This window comes from Thunnus thynnus, chromosome 22, assembly GCF_963924715.1.
Source record: "Thunnus thynnus chromosome 22, fThuThy2.1, whole genome shotgun sequence".
Lineage (NCBI taxonomy): Eukaryota > Metazoa > Chordata > Actinopteri > Scombriformes > Scombridae > Thunnus > Thunnus thynnus.
Window position 1 is genome coordinate 5,683,003 of NC_089538.1, and position 18,762 is coordinate 5,701,764.

At 38.0% G+C, this 18,762-nt stretch overlaps 3 protein-coding genes across 4 annotated transcripts; 1 reads left to right on the forward strand and 2 right to left on the reverse strand.

Moving 5' to 3' along the window:
• Positions 1 to 3,495: 3,495 nt before the first annotated feature.
• Positions 3,496 to 7,500, forward strand: epdl1 (ependymin-like 1). 2 transcript variants are annotated; one of them, XM_067579054.1, is made up of 6 exons: positions 3,496 to 3,655; positions 3,857 to 3,891; positions 4,087 to 4,221; positions 4,312 to 4,504; positions 4,689 to 4,776; positions 7,105 to 7,500. In XM_067579054.1, the coding sequence occupies exons 1-6, from the start codon at positions 3,589 to 3,591 to the stop codon at positions 7,226 to 7,228; spliced, it is 642 nt and encodes a 213-aa protein (XP_067435155.1). In that variant the 5' UTR covers positions 3,496 to 3,588; the 3' UTR covers positions 7,229 to 7,500. The 2 variants fall into 2 exon arrangements, with proteins under 2 accessions (XP_067435155.1, XP_067435153.1); XM_067579052.1 differs by having other exon boundaries at positions 3,497 to 3,655; positions 4,686 to 4,776.
• A 614-nt stretch (positions 7,501 to 8,114) lies between these two features.
• cskmt (citrate synthase lysine methyltransferase) lies at positions 8,115 to 10,567 on the reverse strand. Its single transcript, XM_067579051.1, has 2 exons — positions 10,407 to 10,567; positions 8,115 to 9,132 (listed from the first exon to the last, which is right to left on the reverse strand). The coding sequence occupies exons 1-2, from the start codon at positions 10,486 to 10,488 to the stop codon at positions 8,450 to 8,452; spliced, it is 765 nt and encodes a 254-aa protein (XP_067435152.1). The 5' UTR covers positions 10,489 to 10,567; the 3' UTR covers positions 8,115 to 8,449.
• A 631-nt stretch (positions 10,568 to 11,198) lies between these two features.
• Positions 11,199 to 18,222, reverse strand: otub1b (OTU deubiquitinase, ubiquitin aldehyde binding 1b). Its single transcript, XM_067579635.1, has 7 exons — positions 18,119 to 18,222; positions 14,378 to 14,439; positions 13,765 to 13,863; positions 13,476 to 13,594; positions 13,064 to 13,148; positions 12,499 to 12,693; positions 11,199 to 11,783 (listed from the first exon to the last, which is right to left on the reverse strand). Exons 1-7 carry the CDS (start codon positions 18,201 to 18,203, stop codon positions 11,586 to 11,588), a joined length of 843 nt encoding a protein of 280 aa, XP_067435736.1. The 5' UTR covers positions 18,204 to 18,222; the 3' UTR covers positions 11,199 to 11,585.
• Positions 18,223 to 18,762: the final 540 nt, after the last annotated feature.

Below are 18,762 nucleotides of genomic sequence, written 5' to 3' on the forward strand. Positions count from 1 at the left end.
TGTCCTAATTTCATGCTTTCTCAATTCTCAAGGATAATTATATTAACAATGTTTTCCATTTGCTGCCTTGCACAGTGATCAGGTTTGCTATTTAAAGCTAATTTACTCTGCCAAATGTGTACTTTTGTGAAATAATACAGTGTAATCATTTTACATATCTTCTTCCATATCACAGGAAGTCCTCCTCTTCTGAGTGGAGCCCTCACTGTGGTGAGTGTGAGCATGAAAGCAGGAACAGAGCATAATGACTAAGCACAATTACAATATGTGTAAAGGGAAGATATAAGCTAACTCACATCATCTTTGTCCAGTCCACACAGAATGAAAAGCTGTGGGCTTATGCGCAGTACCTGTATGATGCACTGGGACAACGAGTACGACTCAGGGAACTGGGGACTTACCAGAATAAGTCATTTACTCAAGACGTTCTTCTGCTCTTTAGAGAGGTGACCAAAGCAATGACATGGGCATACCTAATATTGATTTTAGTGTGCAGTCCCTCCTAACCAATGCTGGAAAGTACAAGCAAATTATAGATGCACAGATATCTGCTTCAGATTAATTATTCCTACAGAAGTTTATACTCAATTTATATAGAATTTCTAATATTTTAATGAAAAGACGAGTATAAATATGAACTCTGATTCAGATTTTTTGTCTTTGATTTCAAGGGTTGTTTCCAGCATAGGCTTCTCACTCCTCACAATGAGACAACATTTAAGATGTACACCAGGAGTAACAGATATAATGGAGCAATAGTTACAGTTGCCTTTGCTGACTTAGCTGAGGGGATGAGAATTTTCTTTTCTTTGACTCCAAATCTGCCTGCTCAAAAATGATAGGATTACATATTTTATGTGGACCTAGCAAACAATGTGTATGAGGTGTGGTCCTTTTGTTATCACATCAACAAAACCATACTTTTTGTGGGGGATGAAATTCCCAATAACTGCATTTATCTGACTGTGTTGGACAAAATATATAATGTATATTCAGGTGCAAGTAGTTAGATGAATGCACAGATATAAATGCTTAGATAGGCATGTAACATGACAACAGATGTTGAAGTAATTTTAATATTTAATTTCCACTTTTTTCTACAGTTATTGTACAGTGTTTTTAAAAAAGCATTTAAAAAGCACTTTTTCTGCAAGTTATGTTGTCTTGCATATGTTTACATGCTGAAAGACACCCTGAATATATAAAATTTGGATTTGGCCTATACACAGTGCGAATTGTGAATTGTTATTATCATATTTAAGTGTAAAAGTTCGATGCAAAAATTAATCAATCTATTAACACTAGTTATCTTCATCCCATGACTTTCTGTCCATCAGGGTACCATGTATGACATTTTCGAGAATAACCACACATGCAGCAAAAGGCCTCTGAAGGGAGTCTTCCATCCTATGGCCATCCCAAAAGATGCATCTCTATTGGGCCAGGCTATTCTGGGCAGCTCGTCTGGACCCGGACAAGGACTCCTGGTCAACACGTGGACAGGAGATCTGCACGGCGAAACAGGTGAGAGACCATGTAATGGTAGAGTAGATAAAGAGTATCTTATCTGTCTCCACCCCACTTTATGAACATGTTCACTTTCACCTTTGACCCTCCAGGAAAGTACATGAGCACAGTCACTGAATTTGGATGCATTCCTGTCAGCACTATGTACCACACCGTCCAGTTTGGATGGATGATGACAAGGTAAGCTCTCATTAAGACAGAACAGTACAGTATATATTTCATAATTTAGCTTTACAAACCATTCAACCATCAAATTTGTGCACATGTTGTTGCGCTACAAAAAAGTTCCAAGAAACCAGAAAATCTAAAATAATTGCATGTGGCCAAGTCATTGTTATATCACTGTCTTTCTGCTCAATAGCTTCTTCAACAACGTCATTGGGATTTCGGACCCCGGTCAGCTCAACCCTCCAGACTTCTGCCTGGACACAGAGATGAAGGCTGATGAGGAGCCAGTAGACTTCTTCCACTTGTTCCGTAACAAGCATTGAGGACTTTCTTTAACTGTCTCTAATTTGAGATTTTTGAGTGGTGCTACTAAATCACAGCTTTGGTATTTAGCATACATCTCACTTGCTCCTGCTACAAACATGTAACTTAAAGCATCTTGGGTTGAAATTCAGCAGAATTTTACATAGACACATACTGTAATATGTCTTACTTAAACCTATAGCAGCACTGATGAATATTTTTATATTGGCAATGGTTTAAATGACTATGTGTAATGTGGAAGAGATCGCTCAGAATGATGAACTCAAGGATTATCACTCGATTCTGCAGTTCTCTGCAGTTTCCTTCAGCTCTACAGAGCGTCTTTTAGCATCTTAAAGTGCATTGGTTCATTTTTGTGGCCTCCAGTTGTTACTCGCTCTCTGCTACATGTGTTGATAGATAATTCTTTGCTTTCACCTTTATAAAGTGATAATATGTCAAGGTTGTTTTTTCAGGTTGCTCTACTGAAAATAAAGTCAATGCAGTTTTAAATAAATGAATGTTGGGTGACTTTTTTTCAGGTTATATTAGCTCAAATGCAAAATAATAATGAAACTACAAAACCCCTTTATTTCATTTCATAGAAGAGGAGCTCAAATTATCATTGTGCTGCTGTGCACACAAGCACCCCCAAGGAATTTGAGAGTTCACAGATATTAAACCTTTCATAATATTGATTGCGAACTGTCTATCAACAAAAGACACATTAGTTAATATGGCATTATCATTTAATGATTTTTCGAACAAACAAAAGTCGATTTTTAATCATACAAAACCTGGTTAAAAAATAATCTTTTCGATGAATAATGATTTTCTTATGTGATACTGTACAAAGATTTTGGTGCAGCAAACCTTTAAACAAAAGGACAGACACAGCAAGAGGAGTCCTGAGCAACAAGTCATATTTTATGGATATGGGGTTGATCTCTGGTCACGAGACTAAGTGAAAGAAGTGAAGAAGGGCAGCTTCTGCACTATATCCCCACAATCATCATCACAAAAATCTTCATTTTATTTCCTCATCCTTTATGTCCAACAACACGATTGCACAACATATAAATCTGTTCTTTTTTCTTTCCTTTTGGTGCTGTTCACTTCATATTCTCCTCCCTCCATATGTAATTAAGTAAATCACCTATTGTTATTTAGATTCAAACAATGGTAGCATAACAAATGACCAGTCTATCATGCTGGCTTTGATCAGCAAACAATTTAATGATGTTTTTTCATTGTGTAGGTTTTTGGACACCAATTTTCTATTACTGTAGTGTACCTTTGAAAGAATGAAGTAATGTAAAAAGCATTAAAGCCTCACAAGGTAGCTAGGGTAACTTGTACATGACAATTACATTATTAAACATTATTTGAACTGAACGGGAAGAAAATGAGAGGAAACTACTGACCTGTGTAAAAAAAAATCTGGTAGAGATAAAAGGACGAATCAAAGAAAACCTGGCAGCGGATGCAGACTGGGAGCCTCACCAGCTTATTTTTAAGGAAGTGAGCACTCATAAGCAGAAGAATGTTTGTTTCTCTGTGCAGAAGAAAGTGTATCCGCCATCAGAAAGCATGAAAGTCCTTGTTCTGTTTGTGTGCCTGTCAGTGGGCTGCCTCGCTCAGAGACCACAACCATGCAGTAAGTACAACACAGATGTTCAAGTTTTTTCAGCAGGATGCCTCCAATCCCAGCAGTTCACTTGCTACAGTATGAATACTGATGGTGCTGATCTGTTTTTGTTTCAGCAGTATGAGGAGTATATAGTGACTAATTTACCAGTTTAGCACAGATGTGATATAACTTTATTTAGATTAATCCCACTTTTTAACATTTTGACAGGATCCCCACCACTGCTGACTGGTAGCCTTTCTGTGGTATGTCTTAAACGTTTTAAATAAGTAATTATGCTACTGTGTAAACTGAATTCTCTGACTGATTACATTTGAAAGGTTTCATTCACCATTGATAATTTACTCAATTATTGTTGTTCAAAATAGTCTAATTTGGACTAATATGGTCACAAAACTCAAAAAATGATTGTCAGTAAAAAAATGTTGTCCCTCTTAAAGTCTACTCAAAGTGAGAAGCTGACAGCCTACGCCAAGTACAGCTATGATGCACTGGGAAAGCGCTTCCGCATCAGAGAGTTTGGATCTTATAAAAATCAGACCTTCCGTTTTGATGCACTGCTACTCTTCAATCTGGTAATGAAAACAAAGCAATGATATCTGCATTAAGAAATGTCATATACAACATAAATTAATTGAATTGTATAATGCCATTGTGTCCTGCAGGGTGTTATGTATAAGATCAACTACAGGAGACACACGTGTCACAAGAAGCCACTGAGTGTAGACTTCCACCCACTGGCGATACCACAGGATGCTTCCCTGCTTGGCCAGGTTGTATTGGGCAGCTCCTCTGGCCCAGGGCAGGGTATCCTGGTCAACACCTGGGCGGGGGATCTCCAGATGAAGAATGGAACAGGTAAGAGGAAACTAGACTAGGAGATATTAAGACAGAAAAACTGCACAAAGTCATGTGGTGTATGGTAGCACATGACTTTCCCTGATTCATCAATCTAATCGCTGCCCTTGTTTTTATGCTCATGAACCTGCTTGTCTGGTTGTGCTGCTTCAACTTCCTCGTGATCCACTTCTGTTTTCAGCAGCCAAGTACATGAGCACTGTCACTGAGTTTGGATGTATTCCTGTCAGCACTCTGTTTCATACCAACAAAAGTGGATGGGTGGTGACCAGGTTAGTGCATACACAACAAAAAATCTATCTAATCCATCTAGTGTTCACAGAGTACTCAAATATATTCAGGACCAGTATCTAAATCCGTAGGAGTTGAAAGACAGAATGACAGACACAGTAAGCAACTGGAGCCAGAGGGTACCTTCAACTTCAAATATATTAAAGACTTCTGTAGAAAACAAAAAAAATAAGTTTCCTCTCTAAACCGACATTCTAGTGTTAATTAACCAATGGATACCATAATTAAAGCATTGAGTGTAACAATGAACTGTGAACAGTGCTTCACAGTTTGAACACATAACCTAAATCCCATGAAACTGTTTACTTAACACATTTCACTTGCAATGGAAGAAAATATCTCTGAAGTGTAACAGAGTTCAGGATTCCTTTAGTCCATTCATTTAAGTTCAACTTTGTTCATTTGTTGTGCTCGGTGGTCTCCTCCTTGGGGCAAAAAGTGATCTTGGTCCAACCAGGGAATCTCAAAACCTAGCCTGTGTAAAAACAAGGCTTTTACTATATTGAGTCATGAAATTCCAATCCTCTATGGCCATAATGAATATCACATCAAAATTCTCAAAATGCTACTGGAACACAGTAGTGATTAAACCCATGAATTATTTTTAACTGTACAGCATTTCCTTGTATGGAATATTTAATCCCTTTTAACACCAGTCATGAATTATTTTTAGCTTTTTAACTATGAATTATGATTATTAAACCTTCTAACCATGAAATTGTGTGTTTCTCTTTGACATTAAATTGTGAACTGAATAACAGCACAACACCATATATCTTGTTTACCTAAGTGCATATTCAGTAGTCCTCTTAAACATACTACATACTACTCATATTTTCTATTTTCTATAATGTTATCAATGCAGAAATATGCTGCTTCAACTGGAGCTTTAACACTCTTGATATCACAGCAGTAAATATAAAGTCAGGTTCACATACCAGCATGGAAAATACAAGCTTTGACAGACAACACTAGTGTCCTGCAGGTACTTAGCATCTGACAGGTGTGCCCCTGACCGCGAGAGCGCGCATGCATTCAGCCAAGGTGGCTCATTACTACATTTCGATTTCACTTAAGTAAATGAAAAATAGCAACATGTGGATTGTTCAATTCATCGTTTTAGTATTGTAGTTTATTCTTCTGTATGTGTTATTGAACTTCGTATCATTCATTGCACTGGATTGAGAATGTCTACTAAAAAACAAGGCAATCACATCTTTATCCTCCTATAATTGGACAATGTTATAATGTACCACGTAGTACGTTACTTCCTGTATAACTGTTTGAAAGCTAGATCCAAACATGCTTTATTTCAATGTTTTGTAATTAAAATGTAAGTATATTCATATACATGTGACAGTAGATACTATAATCAATCAAGATCACTGTAATCATTTTAACACATTGCTCACCTCAGTTAAATCTACTTGACTTGAAGTGTACATTAAACTAAATGCAGCATTGTAAACAATATTTTGTTCCTGTAATCCACTTTTCCATTGCAAATGATTGAATTTGCTGTAAATATTCTGAATCCCCCCTCTTTAAAGGGTAAGTAATAATAATCATCATGATAACAATGTATTGCATTTATATAATGCTTGTCATAACACAGAGCCATTAAAGTACTTGTTCTACCAGGCTGAATGTGCAGTCTACCAAAATATGTAACTCCCTCTACAATGCACAGTCTCTGCCCTACCATCAACTGTTTCATACCTAATAACATGGCGAATGTGGAGAAGTTTCCATCCTCTTACAGTGATTTAGTTAATAGTCAAATCAAATTAGCCAGCTGAAATGCTGACAATACATTTATTGACTTACAGCCTTACTTATTATTATTGCCCCATTATCAATGACAAAGGAATCACGTGTCCTGGACGTGGACACCTGGACAAAATGTGTGGATTGTTGGAAAGGGATACATATACTGGCAGACAATGATTTGGCCCTCAAGAATGTGTGTCCCCCTATAACTTTTGCTAGGAATGAGGAAACTTCTCCATATTCAACAAGGTTATTAGGTATGATCTGAAGTATATACACATAAAACACTCAATGGTAGGACATACTTATACCAAACAGGAAAAAATGCTTTTTTCAAGACTTAGACTTGGTTAGAATACACTAATCATATCAGACTCTCTCAACCTCTCATACTGACAGTATTTTAGAAAACACTGGAAATTCAGCATTAGTAGAGCCTCTGTGTTCCTGGTCGCAGTAAAGGGGATAAGCCTCGACAAGTGTTTTTGTCCAAATGGTTTCATCATTTGTGTTTGTTTTGTTTTTTTTTTCACCTTCAGCTTCTTCAACAATGTCATTGGACTAGTGGACCCTCAACAGCTCATCCCTCCACCTTTCTGTAAGGGCTCCCAGCTGGAGGAAGAGGATGGAGAGGAGCCTGTGACCTTCTTCAGCTTGTTTTAGAATAAGCTGTTTTGTAGTGCACGATGACGGTGAATCCTGTATGATTCTTTGCACTGTATTATACTGTATTACTCAGTCAGCTTCACTTGGTACGCTGCTTCAGGCTTGATATTCTTTCATTCGTGTGTGCATGTGTGATATTAAATAGATCGAGTGTCACTTTGTCAGGAGAAATAATATAAGGAAACACACACACTCAAATGGTGTATGTTAAATCAGACCTTTTCTTGTTCCCTTTTCATAATACCATTAAAAGCATTGTAAAAGCATGATGTGATCTGTACGTAGTGAATTATTCTGACAAAATGCTGAAGGCTACTGAGCTTGCAAACATTCTGAAAGCAGGCGAAAGTCGAGCCTACAAAGAATTTACACTCAAACTCACATTAAATGATTTCTATGTATAAACTGTGAATATGTGTTTAAGAGCTCATTCATACGATGTGCAGCTTAAGACAGATGGAGATTTAAAATATTAATGAATTTACTGCAGCTATACCACACAACACCCCCCACCATTTGGAGACTAAGGTATCATTCTTTCTGCTGTGTGAGGGTTTCTGGTATTTAATCAACTGAAAGGAGAGGAGACTTGAGGGTAACCAATTGATCAAAGAAAAAAATCAGTCTTGACATAGCAGCAAAATCCCTGATTACATCCACTGAAATAAAAATTCAAATTAAAAAAATTAAATGTTGTATCTTGATGGGCATGTCAATATCTAGCAGAAACGTTAAAGCGACATACATTACTTGCCTTTAATTATTCAGCTATGTGTTTGTGTTCTACCAACGCTTGCTAGCTAATTCATTATTTTGGTTCAAGACATGGTCAAATGAATTGATTTAATAAGATTTAAATAAATAAAATTACAAATAAGGCAAATAAGTATGACAGTTTATTATTGACAAGTATGGCTTTAGAAAATCACATGTTGAAACATGTACATCTGTTTTTAGTGCCTCCTGATCCCCTATTGTTGTGTACAACTCGTGATGTTCCTGTATTGGCTTGTCGAGTCTGTATTTGCAGCATTTTGAAGTGTTCAAAAAATACCACCTGCTGGCCACTAGATGGCAGTGGTTAACAAGTAATGTGCTCCAAGTTCAGCTCAAAGAATAAAATGGCAATGCTGTTTGATTGAGAAGAAAACAAAACATCCATTTTTACAATCATGATTTACTTCACACTTAACATTGTGATGGTCCAGAGGCAGAGAGTTACTGCTGTACAACAGGGTGAGGAGTCACTTGGTAGCAGTAGTAACACACTCCTCTTAATTCCCCAACTTCCTGCACCCCTACGTCTGCTGCCATCACGCCCCGCTCCTGTGCCTCAGTCTCCAGCCACAGCAGCCTGGAGTCAGGGTCCTCATCAGAGAACTGGAGCAGGGACCCTGAGCTCCGCAACACCTTTAAACACTGCTTCAGCACCAGGCCGGCCTTCCCTTTCCCTTCCTTAGACCTCAACAAGGCATCTGTGGTGCCCTTGTCAACTATAAGGTCCAAGCTGCTAGAACCATAGTGCTTGTGCAGCTGTGTGCAGTCCAGCTCTACAAACTCCAGCTGTGAAGAACAATTGTGAGGGTGGATGGCTTTGGCTCGGACGTGTTCCTGCATGAGTCGCACAGCTATGGGGGAAATGTCAGCACATGTGACCCGGACAGGGAGAGAAGAGTGTCTGTAAATACAGGGCCCCATAGCAGAAGTGCCACAGCCCATGTCCAGGACTTGGAGTAGAGCATCTGGATGGGACTTGGCCTGTAAAAGGGGCATAATAAAGTCTCGGACAGAATCAAAGCCAAAGAACCACTCAAAGTTCTTGAAGGTGCTTGTCTTGCTGCTGCTCTCAGTGTAGAAGCGGTCCCAGGTTGCTTTCTTATCCATGTTTTCAATAAGTTCAGCTAGACAGAAACGCAGATGGACAGGATTATCAAATAATATAAAAATAACAATTTTATTTATAGAGGACTTGTCAAGCAATAAGCGCAAAGTGCTTTCCAAGGTGAGGATGATAAAACATAGGCAACATTACCAGTGAAACATAACAATTAACCTTGAGGCCTGCAAGGTTCTGTTGTATATGACTTAATGCCAAACTGCATTAAAAAAAATCTGGCAATTCAATGTGTTCTCGTTTATAAGTAAACTGACTTTCCTTTATATCCTTTAACAGCTACAATACTGAATTCAGCTTTAAGAAAATCTACCTGCCTGCACCTATTTAAATGCAATTTCAAGTTTGTCAGATGATTATGAAAGCTCTTAGAACTTTAGCTTTTAAGCAAAATACATTTGTAGAAATAAAAGTGCTGCTTGGTGGTGACACGTATCCAAAAGAGTTAAGGGTGCAGAAAAGTTCTTGAATCTTGAATACCTGCACACAGACTTGCAGTTAACATTGCTTGGACAACATCTGTTTAAGCTCCTACTATCAAGCAGCCGCTACAGATCAATCTGCACACACACAAATAAAGTGAAAAACAGCTTCTTTCCATAAGCTGTAGCACTATTGAACTCAGACACCTCCTCAGTCTAATAAGACTGATATGCTGCCATCATTGGGGCACGTGCAATATTTACTTACTGTGCAGTATTTCTATACCAACCACACAAGTCATTCAACACCCCAATACACCATCACTCCACCGCACCTTTACTGCACTTTTGCTGCTGATGCTTTACACCCTCGTTAGTTGTATTTTGTTGTATTTATCGTAAACTGTATTTATACTTTATATTGCTTATATTTTATTATATATTGCTTAGATTCTGTACTTTCTTTCATTGATATTTTATATTTCTTATCTCATTCTTGTCTTATTCTTTGTAAAACTGTGAAGTCTTAAATACAAATACACCATTGACGCAATTGCAGTTTCGTTATGCTTTCACAATGACATGAAGTTCTTGAATCTTGAATTAAGTGCTACTTCTAATAGTCACATTCAGACTCAGATCAACTTAATTAGAATCTGAATTAGTACTAGAAGTACTGAAGTCTATTCAACCATACCTGACCTACAGCATCCTGGTTCGGGACGAGGCTAACATATGGCAGCTAGCTACTGTGAGTAGATAGTTAGCTTGTAGGCTACATTAGCACCAAGTGTGTTGCAGTTACAGCACCGATACAAAAACATTTCAGTCAAAACAATATTTCCAGCTCTACACGTACTTGTCAGAGAAGAGTGATGCCGTACACATGCTGCAAATATTCTCCTGCTTGTCATCGTCAACGACTTTGAAAACGGAGACATTTCCACTCAATGACTTTGCTTGTCCTCACGCTTGTCTGAGTAGAGAGCTCTCACTCTGCCCATATTTCCTTATACCAATCGGCCTATTATCGTCAATGAAAACGTTACCGAGATATGGTCTGCTTTTCTAGATGATCTTTGGTTAGACTATGCAGCAGCTCGACTGCACGTGAGGTACAAGGTCCAAATGGTGCCAAATGATCAGTTTGATAATAATTAAGTGGATTTACATGGTAGTGTAACTCATACATCTATTAAATATAACTCTATAACAATATTTTCATGGTGTGCAGTGTTCATTTCAAGCCTTGCGTTCATTGTCTTTACATTAGTTTGCATATTAAAAGGCTGCTACACAAGCAGATACAATATAAAGGACCTGCATGATTTGGGATTACGATCGTTGTGTATCACAGATCTGTGTCTCAGAACAATTAATCCATTACTCAATTGACAGAAAAATAATTACCAATTGAATAAAAGGTCATTTTAGCTCATTGCTTCTCAAATGTGAGGATGTGTTGCTTTTGTTTTATATCACTGTAAGTGCAATCATCATTTCTTTCTCTCTAGATTTTTGGACCATTTCAGGATGTCAACTTGCACTCAGGGAAATTGTGATTTAACAATTAATCAAAAAGAGATTGTTCAATAATGAAAATAATCAGTTGCAGCCCTTAATGCAACCTGACTAAAAACATGACAAGAAATAAGATGTAAATCCCTTTAATAAAACTCAATGAAACGCAGTGTAACAAAGGAAAAGAATCCAACATAAAGCAAGTAGATAACATTTACAACCACAAAAGAAAAAAAAAACCTGTACAACTCTAAATGCCTGGAGTCACTTCTATTTTTTCCAAAGATTTTTTAATTAACCATTTTGTGATGACAGGGAAAATTTGGGAGTTTAGGGGCAAGAGGGGTAGGGGAGGCATGTACTGTGATTTTATCTTTTATTTTCATTTTTTCAAATACATGAGTGTAATTTCATACACAGATGTATGCTTCATCAACGTGGCTGCTGAAGATATTTTTTAAACCTGCTGCTGTAGCGTACAGCAGGAGGAGGATGAGGTGGGCTGTGGCCAGGAGTGTTATTTGTACAAGATGTCGTAATGGCCAGGTCTATACAGGAGGAAGATGCGTGGGTCGCCGCCTTCGGGGAAGACGTGGTGATTGACTGTTCCTCCTTCTCCTCTATCCATGTACTCCACAAGGATGGATACGTTCAGGGCCTGGGCTAAGGCGATGATGTGAATGTGGTCACTTTCTTTAGACATTGGCTCTACCTCCTTTGGAAAAAAAGAACAAAAAGAGCATTAAGTGTGAGTCTGTTTTCACTGTTAAACATTAATGGTTAGACACTGTGATCATGTACTTTTCTACCTTTGTCTAGTTGACTGTGCACTCTTTTTTTTTAAACAATGTTCTACATATGCATTAGAAAACAAGCATGTTCTGTGTTTTTATAGTAGAACCTGTGCAACTCCTCTTAAACCACTTAACATCTATCAGCTTAAGTGGAGCAGCTGCTTAAAGGCATACTGGATGAAGCTGGTGAGATTTAAACTCATTCTTATAACACATGTTCCCAACCAGTCAAATGACTGGCCAGGTATGGAATGAGTACTAGAATATCGTACTCTAGCACAAGTATTAGTATTTGACATAAATAGAAAAAAAAAAACTAATTAAAACTACTTGATGACTACAATAAGAGGAATTAGAAAGGCAGACTATTTTAGAGTATTCATTAAGTAAATAATAGTAATGGACAGTTACTGTAAAAGGGGCTGTTTGACATACTGACCTAATATGTATGTATATGCCCTTAAAAGCCACCCCTCTATAATTCAGTGACACTTTCCAAGATGATGACCTCCTTTTCTATTAAAAAAGCTTTTCCACAGACTGTGTCAAGAGGGAAATGGTTGAGACCCAGATATTTTTTTCCTCAGGAACTTAAAGTTCATTTTAAGTTCATCAGTGCGAAAATAAAAAACCTACTTGCTGACAGAACTCCTTGACAGAGCGTCCTCCCTCTATGAAGTGCTGAAAGAAGCCATACTCTCGCTGCAGATAGCCTGAGGTGAGCAGCCGCAAGTAGACGACCACGTAGTCTGACACATTCTGGTCATTGAAGGAGCTCAGCAGCTCCTGCAGGCTCGGCTGTTTCTCACACAGTTCGATCAGGTCCATGAACTAGGAGGAAAGACATTATTTTCATCGTTAGATTGATATGTACAAGTCCAGCAGGCCAGGTTATGGTCCGTCTGGGCAAAACCTGTGTGTGTCTGCTCCAGCTGACCAAATACACTGCACACTTTGACAGATGACCATTTAAGCTGGCAGAGCAACAAACAAATTACAATAAACTCTAATCAAAACAGCACATACTACCAACAGCATTTTTGAAAGCTACTTCACACTAAAAAAAGTCATAAATTCTGTTCACTTCAATGAACAAAATAATCATCTCATACCATTTGCTACTTCAACTATGAAAAATGTCTGTATTTAGGTTTGTCAGTTAGCAATAAATAATGTATTTTTTCTTGTGCAGGAAACTCACAGTATTGTGGAAGTCTTCAATGGTAAACTCAGTGAATCCTTCGTTAACCAGGTCCAGTTTGCTTTTAGCTGCAACTGCTTTGAACCTGAAGAGACAGAAAAACATGTATGTAGTAACTCTGAATATTACATCCACAACAACACAATTTAAAGAGTAGATCTGGAGCATAGTGCACACTATTTCTTTTTATTATAACGAACATACACAATTGTATAGCAAGGTACTATTTACACATGTGTCAGATTTGTGTAAAACTATTCAAATAAATGTATGAAATCAGCACCCAGTGCAGCCATGACAAGACAACACTGAGCTAAAACAGACTTTAATAGTCCAAGATGACACGAGTGTGAACCTGAATCTAAGGACAGATAGCTACCACAACCCAAACAGCAACCACTATGGCACTCACTTCTGTAGTTCTTTGCTGTCATCTAGCAGGGACTCAAGATGTGCGAAGCCAAAGGCTCTGTAGAAACAGTTCCCATCTGGTCGCGTCTTACGAATGTACGAGTATTTTTTGTGTAGGTCCTGCAACAAAAAAAAAAACAAAAAAAGAATGATACCATACTGTAAAATCAGAAGTTAAAACTGTGTTTGAGTATGTAAACGTTTTTGTTTTGTGACGCCCTGGACTGCGGAGGAAATGCTCCCTGATGTGGGTGCAGTAACCTGAGAGCAGGTGGTGTGGTTTGACTGACCTTGATCTTGAGCTGATAAACTGTGTCTTCCTCTGCGTACTCCCTCTGCAGCACAGACAGGTCCTGTCTGTCCGACACTAAAGGGTTACTGTTGGCTATCTAGAAACCCACACACAGAAAATCAAAGTAAGAACATGCATAGTAAGATATTTAACTCATGTGGACTGTGCTTGTGGTCTTGACAAGAGTTCGAATTTTGACCAACAAAAAGGACCAATGTATTTATACATGTCATTATACAGAACATCTACTGCACTCTTGGATATTATGTTGGTTATAAAACAGCTAAATCTACTATTATATATTATATTATAGCTGTGCAAACACATTTCATAGTTACTTTAACAAGTCAAGGTGTAATGTTGTGATGGGAAGCTTAAAAAGGTTGCTGCATTTTCATAAAACAAAGATCAGCAGGTCATGAAAAAACAGTTAAATAAGGGCAAATCATTTAGGCATCAATGTCCACACATCAGCTGGGCTCTCAGGATGTTTAACTGTGATAAAAGTGACTGGATCTTGTTACTCAGAGGCAGAATTATGGCAAGTCATCTTTGGTTATGTTGCCTGTCAAAATGAAAGTAACTCTAGCCAATAAAAAAGGACTTCTCACCTCCTGCTGAATTCTGTCCTGTTGAGCAATTATGGCCTCGTCATATGCGAGGCAGTTCACTCCTGTAAGACAAGGGGGACAAATTCATTTGGCTTCAAGAGTAGGTATTTAAAGTGGAGACCACCCACCATGATGGTTGAGCTTGTACAAGGCCAATAATGGATGACCCCATATTAGAACTGGATTGATTAGTTGATGAAGTGATTTGTCCAAGTTAATATGCAATTATTCTGATAATTGATCATTTTTCAAGCAAAAATGCAAAAATTTCTATGGTATCAGGTTCTCAAATGTGAGTTTTTTGCTGCTTCTTCTTGACTTTACATGACAGTAAATTGAATATCTTTGGGCTTTGGACTGTTGCTCTAACAAGACATGTGAAGACATCACTTTGAAGTCTGGGGAACTGGGATTAACATTTTTCTGTAGACCAACTGATGAAACGAGAAAATAATCAGCAGATTAATAAATAATGGAGGAAAAAAAACATTAGTTGCAGCCCTACACCATATGAATTGTTTAATGAAATATGTGGCAAATGAATTCCAAAATCTCTAACAGATCAGGGTCAGTGTTTATGAAGCCTATTAGAATATAAAATTGGTAAGTAAGACAGAGCAAATCTGATGAAACAACATACAAAATGCATAGTTTGCTCCTTTTGTTTTTTAATGTAACCCATTAATAAAATGGTGTCAATCCTAATAATCCTGGTGTGCGCTGGAATACTTTTTTGATTTATTGTACCTGCCCTGCATCAGCTGGCACCCAGGAGAGAGGCCCTGCTGTGCACGAGGTATCTTAAGTTTTTTATAAAATTGGTAAGGTTAAAATTATGAAAGTGGAACAGCACATTGCTGTCACATTTTAATATAGCAGATGAGTAGAGACACTGCAGTGGAAGGTCAGTGCTGCAGTTCCAATAATGCAAATGTGGTAGCAAACAGCAGAAAAGGACACTATTAAATAAGGACACCATTAAAGCTGAGAAATGATTTCAGCTGAATAGAGTTAGCAGTGTAACTGTACACAAAAATAACCTGCGTTGCTACTGGGGAAACAGTTGTTGCAGGAGCTTCTTGTTGTCTATACACTATATGTATGCAGGTGTTACAGGCATCTGGCTTGTACAACCTAAACAATACATATGTATTAAATTATGACTATCTATGCACCTTTAGCACAAATTGGAGATATTTTGACTCATGTTACATATTACATTTCTCTTTAATTATTCTGGGTCATCTTTTTGTGAATGAAGCAGCATTTCTTCACAGAGCTGGCACTGCCACTGTGACATTGGCGTAAAAAAAAAAAAACTGCTCAGACTGCCACTGCATTAACTTATGACTGATGGGAACACCTGGTGGGTTTGTTGTGTGGCCAACCCAGATGTTTTGTAGTTTTGCAACAGATTTTCACCTAAAGTTCAGACATTTGCACCTCATCTTAGATTACATCCAAAACAGTGTTTTAAAATGAAAATGATCTCCGTCCACAAGAGCATTTTAGCACCGTTCCAGAAATAATCTCCGTCCATACAAACACGCCTGAAAACGCATATCACATGACCATTCACATGGGCATGCACATGCCGGTGTAAACAGGAAGCAGATTGTCTACTCTGCGGTTGGTTGCTAAGTTGTCAAGACAACAAGGTCAGCAATGCCTGTAATTAGTTATCCATGTTGAATTAACAACTGGTAGTCACGGCTGGTGTCCCAATCAGGAAGTGAACACAGGTGCCTGCTACATCGTTTTCAAAGGTCTCAGTTTCCGCCCGTCCAGGCTAAAAACACGATCCTGGAGTTTTCAAACTAAAACGTGGTCAGCAGCATTTTTAAAAAAGTCTCAGTTTTAGGGGTTCGAAAATGCCAGAGCAGTGTGGACGCTAGATGTTAACGTAGCCAAAGTTATGCGTTTTAAAATGAAAACGTATTAGTGTGGATGTAACCTTAATGACGACACTGTTTATACATTCAAGATAATGTGGTTTAGGCAGGCTTATTTTTTAGTTTCAAGAGGGTAGGGACCTGCTTATTCAAAAAAGCACCATTTTTAAAGTTGAAATTTTATTTTTGCATTTTGCACTGGAATTTACAGAATAAGGAAAAAACTGTAAAGGCCTTTACACACCGGGGGCTTTTTTTGTGCAATAAATTTGCATGTCAATGTTTTTTTGAAATGTTGTTTTATCATGAGTACTTTCACACAGAGCGCAAATATTACGCTGTAAAAGAGTGACGGAATTTTTTTTTCAGAACAATTTTTTTCAAGATTTTTCTGAGTTTTCACACAGCGAATAAAGGCATCAACAAATCATGAAGCGTAATCTGCACAAACATCCACACACATTTCCCGCTGTATATGTGTTTTGAACTTATTTACTGTATCTACATTGATCGATCAGGCTCACAGTTTGTCTGTTTCACTACAGGCAGGTTTACTCGCTACAGTGGGCAGGGAAATATAATCAATTTATCAATTAATACAAACGATTCAACATGTCAATTTCTTCTCATGGAGCCAACATGAAAACTATTTTTAGCTGCTTCTGTGGTCAGAGATGCTGAACGATGTCAAGAGATCTTCATCATTGGATGATGTTGCGTCCATCATTTTTTTAGAATAACGGGCTGTTGCAAAGTCTTTAGCAAATTAATGTCTCTGTCACAAATATGTATGTCTGTGAAAAGGAAAAGATTTGATTCAAAATATTTGCAGTCAAGTATTTTGCATTTTCATGTTGTTTATTCGTCATGTTCCCAGTGTGTAAAGGCCTTAAGAAAAAAAAATGTTTTTTGTGAACTGACATGCCTAAGGAGAAATAAATAAGAACTCTAAGATCTTAGTTTTTTTTTCAATCTGTCTTCATTAAATATATTGTGAGTGTATTGAACCGTGATCCGTCTATAATCTATCGCACCGGATCATGAGATGACTGTATCCTTACACCCCTACCAGGTGGCCAAACAATCTGTACAGAAATGATGCAGCTTCCCCAGAGGAAGAGCAGGTTAGTGCTCCTAACAGTTTATTAAAGTAATTATATCAAATTGCATAAATCAGTCTGTTTTGTCTATTTGTTTGTCTTCTTCACATTAAAAAAAATTGAGGTGTTCAGGTTGGTGAAACCATGACACTTAGGTATGAGAATTAGGGGTAACGTTATTACAATTTTAATCAAATGAAGACAACAATAAAGCATTCACGGAGACAGGTACATTCTCTCGTTGTTTTCAACATCACCCACAAGTCACTACAATCAACCGCAGACGCATTGAGCCCACAGTCATCAGCTAACACGAAAACAGGTTTGCCCGTAACACCGGCTAACGTATGTCAGCTAAACCGTGCTAGCTCGACCTGTGCGAAAACAAAACAATTTCTCGTCACGACGAATAACGTCGTTACAGCAACCAAAAAGAGGCTGTCCTGTCTTTAATATTAAGCATATACTTTCAACATTTCCTTAAGTGAAAAACTCTGGGACTGTCACTCGCGGTTGCCTTGTCAGTAACTAAACAAGCGTTTTTTTTTCTTTGTGTAGCGACGGTAGCTTGCTAACGTTAGCCAACAAGCTGTGGCCTCTGTCTCGTCGCTGCATGTCGGCCACCTCTATCACGGAGAGGGCAGCGGCTGACACGCCGAGAGTACACTCGTGTGGATAAAGGCTTCCTTTGCAAGAGACAAGACCGCGCTGTTTGTCGGATATTTTTGTGTTGTAACGGTTTCTCTCACCCTCCACCTCTGCCTGTGATGATTCCTGCTGCTCCTCCGCCATCTTAGCTGTCGAGATCTGTTTCCTCCTTCTGCATGACCTCATTCATTACACACTTCCGGGCGGAGTCAAATGTATCTGATTATTATTATTATTATTATTATTATTATTATTATTTTGTTTATTTACTTTTTATTTATTTTTTCACTTTTATATTTGAATGATCCATCCAGAGCTGTTTAAGATGTATATAAAACACTCTACTTTGAATGAGAATTTGTGTCTGATGATTTTTCCACAAAAAAGGTTAAATGTTTCCAGAATCTATGAATATGCAAATATATTTCATTTCAGAAGTTGCTGGACACAAGATGTCTCCTATATCACTGTAAAGTCCATTCTCAGTGTTCGTGCACTGGAGGCTTCAAGTCCCCCCATCACACTTGTGTAAGTTGAATACTGGACCGGGATTTGCTCCAAACTAGTTGTGATGTCACAAATCATGCTCTTAGGCCCGCCCCTTAAAATTAGATTTTCAGTGAGCACAGAGAAACTTTCCACTTTCAGCAGATGAATGTGAAAACAGACTTCTAGTGTCAAACTCTGCACAAACATCATTCTGCATGGTGAAGCTCAAACATTCAACTGAAGGAACAAGAAGAAA

Bases quoted from the DNA above. Each gene is read 5' to 3' on its own strand.
- epdl1 (XM_067579052.1), top strand. From the start codon at position 3,589: ATGAAAGTCCTTGTTCTGTTTGTGTGCCTGTCAGTGGGCTGCCTCGCT. The intron at 3,892-4,086 runs GTATGTCTTAAA...TCCCTCTTAAAG, and splicing joins TGACTGGTAGCCTTTCTGTG to TCTACTCAAAGTGAGAAGCT. The intron at 4,505-4,685 runs GTAAGAGGAAAC...TTCTGTTTTCAG, and splicing joins CCAGATGAAGAATGGAACAG to CAGCCAAGTACATGAGCACT.
- cskmt (XM_067579051.1), bottom strand. From the start codon at position 10,488: ATGTCTCCGTTTTCAAAGTCGTTGACGATGACAAGCAGGAGAATATTT. The intron at 9,133-10,406 runs GTACGTGTAGAG...GTTTCTGTCTAG, and splicing joins GCATCACTCTTCTCTGACAA to CTGAACTTATTGAAAACATG.
- otub1b (XM_067579635.1), bottom strand. From the start codon at position 18,203: ATGAGGTCATGCAGAAGGAGGAAACAGATCTCGACAGCTAAGATGGCG. The intron at 14,440-18,118 runs GTGAGAGAAACC...CTTGTCTTACAG, and splicing joins ATCACAGGCAGAGGTGGAGG to GAGTGAACTGCCTCGCATAT. The intron at 13,864-14,377 runs GTGAGAAGTCCT...GTGGGTTTCTAG, and splicing joins AGGACAGAATTCAGCAGGAG to ATAGCCAACAGTAACCCTTT.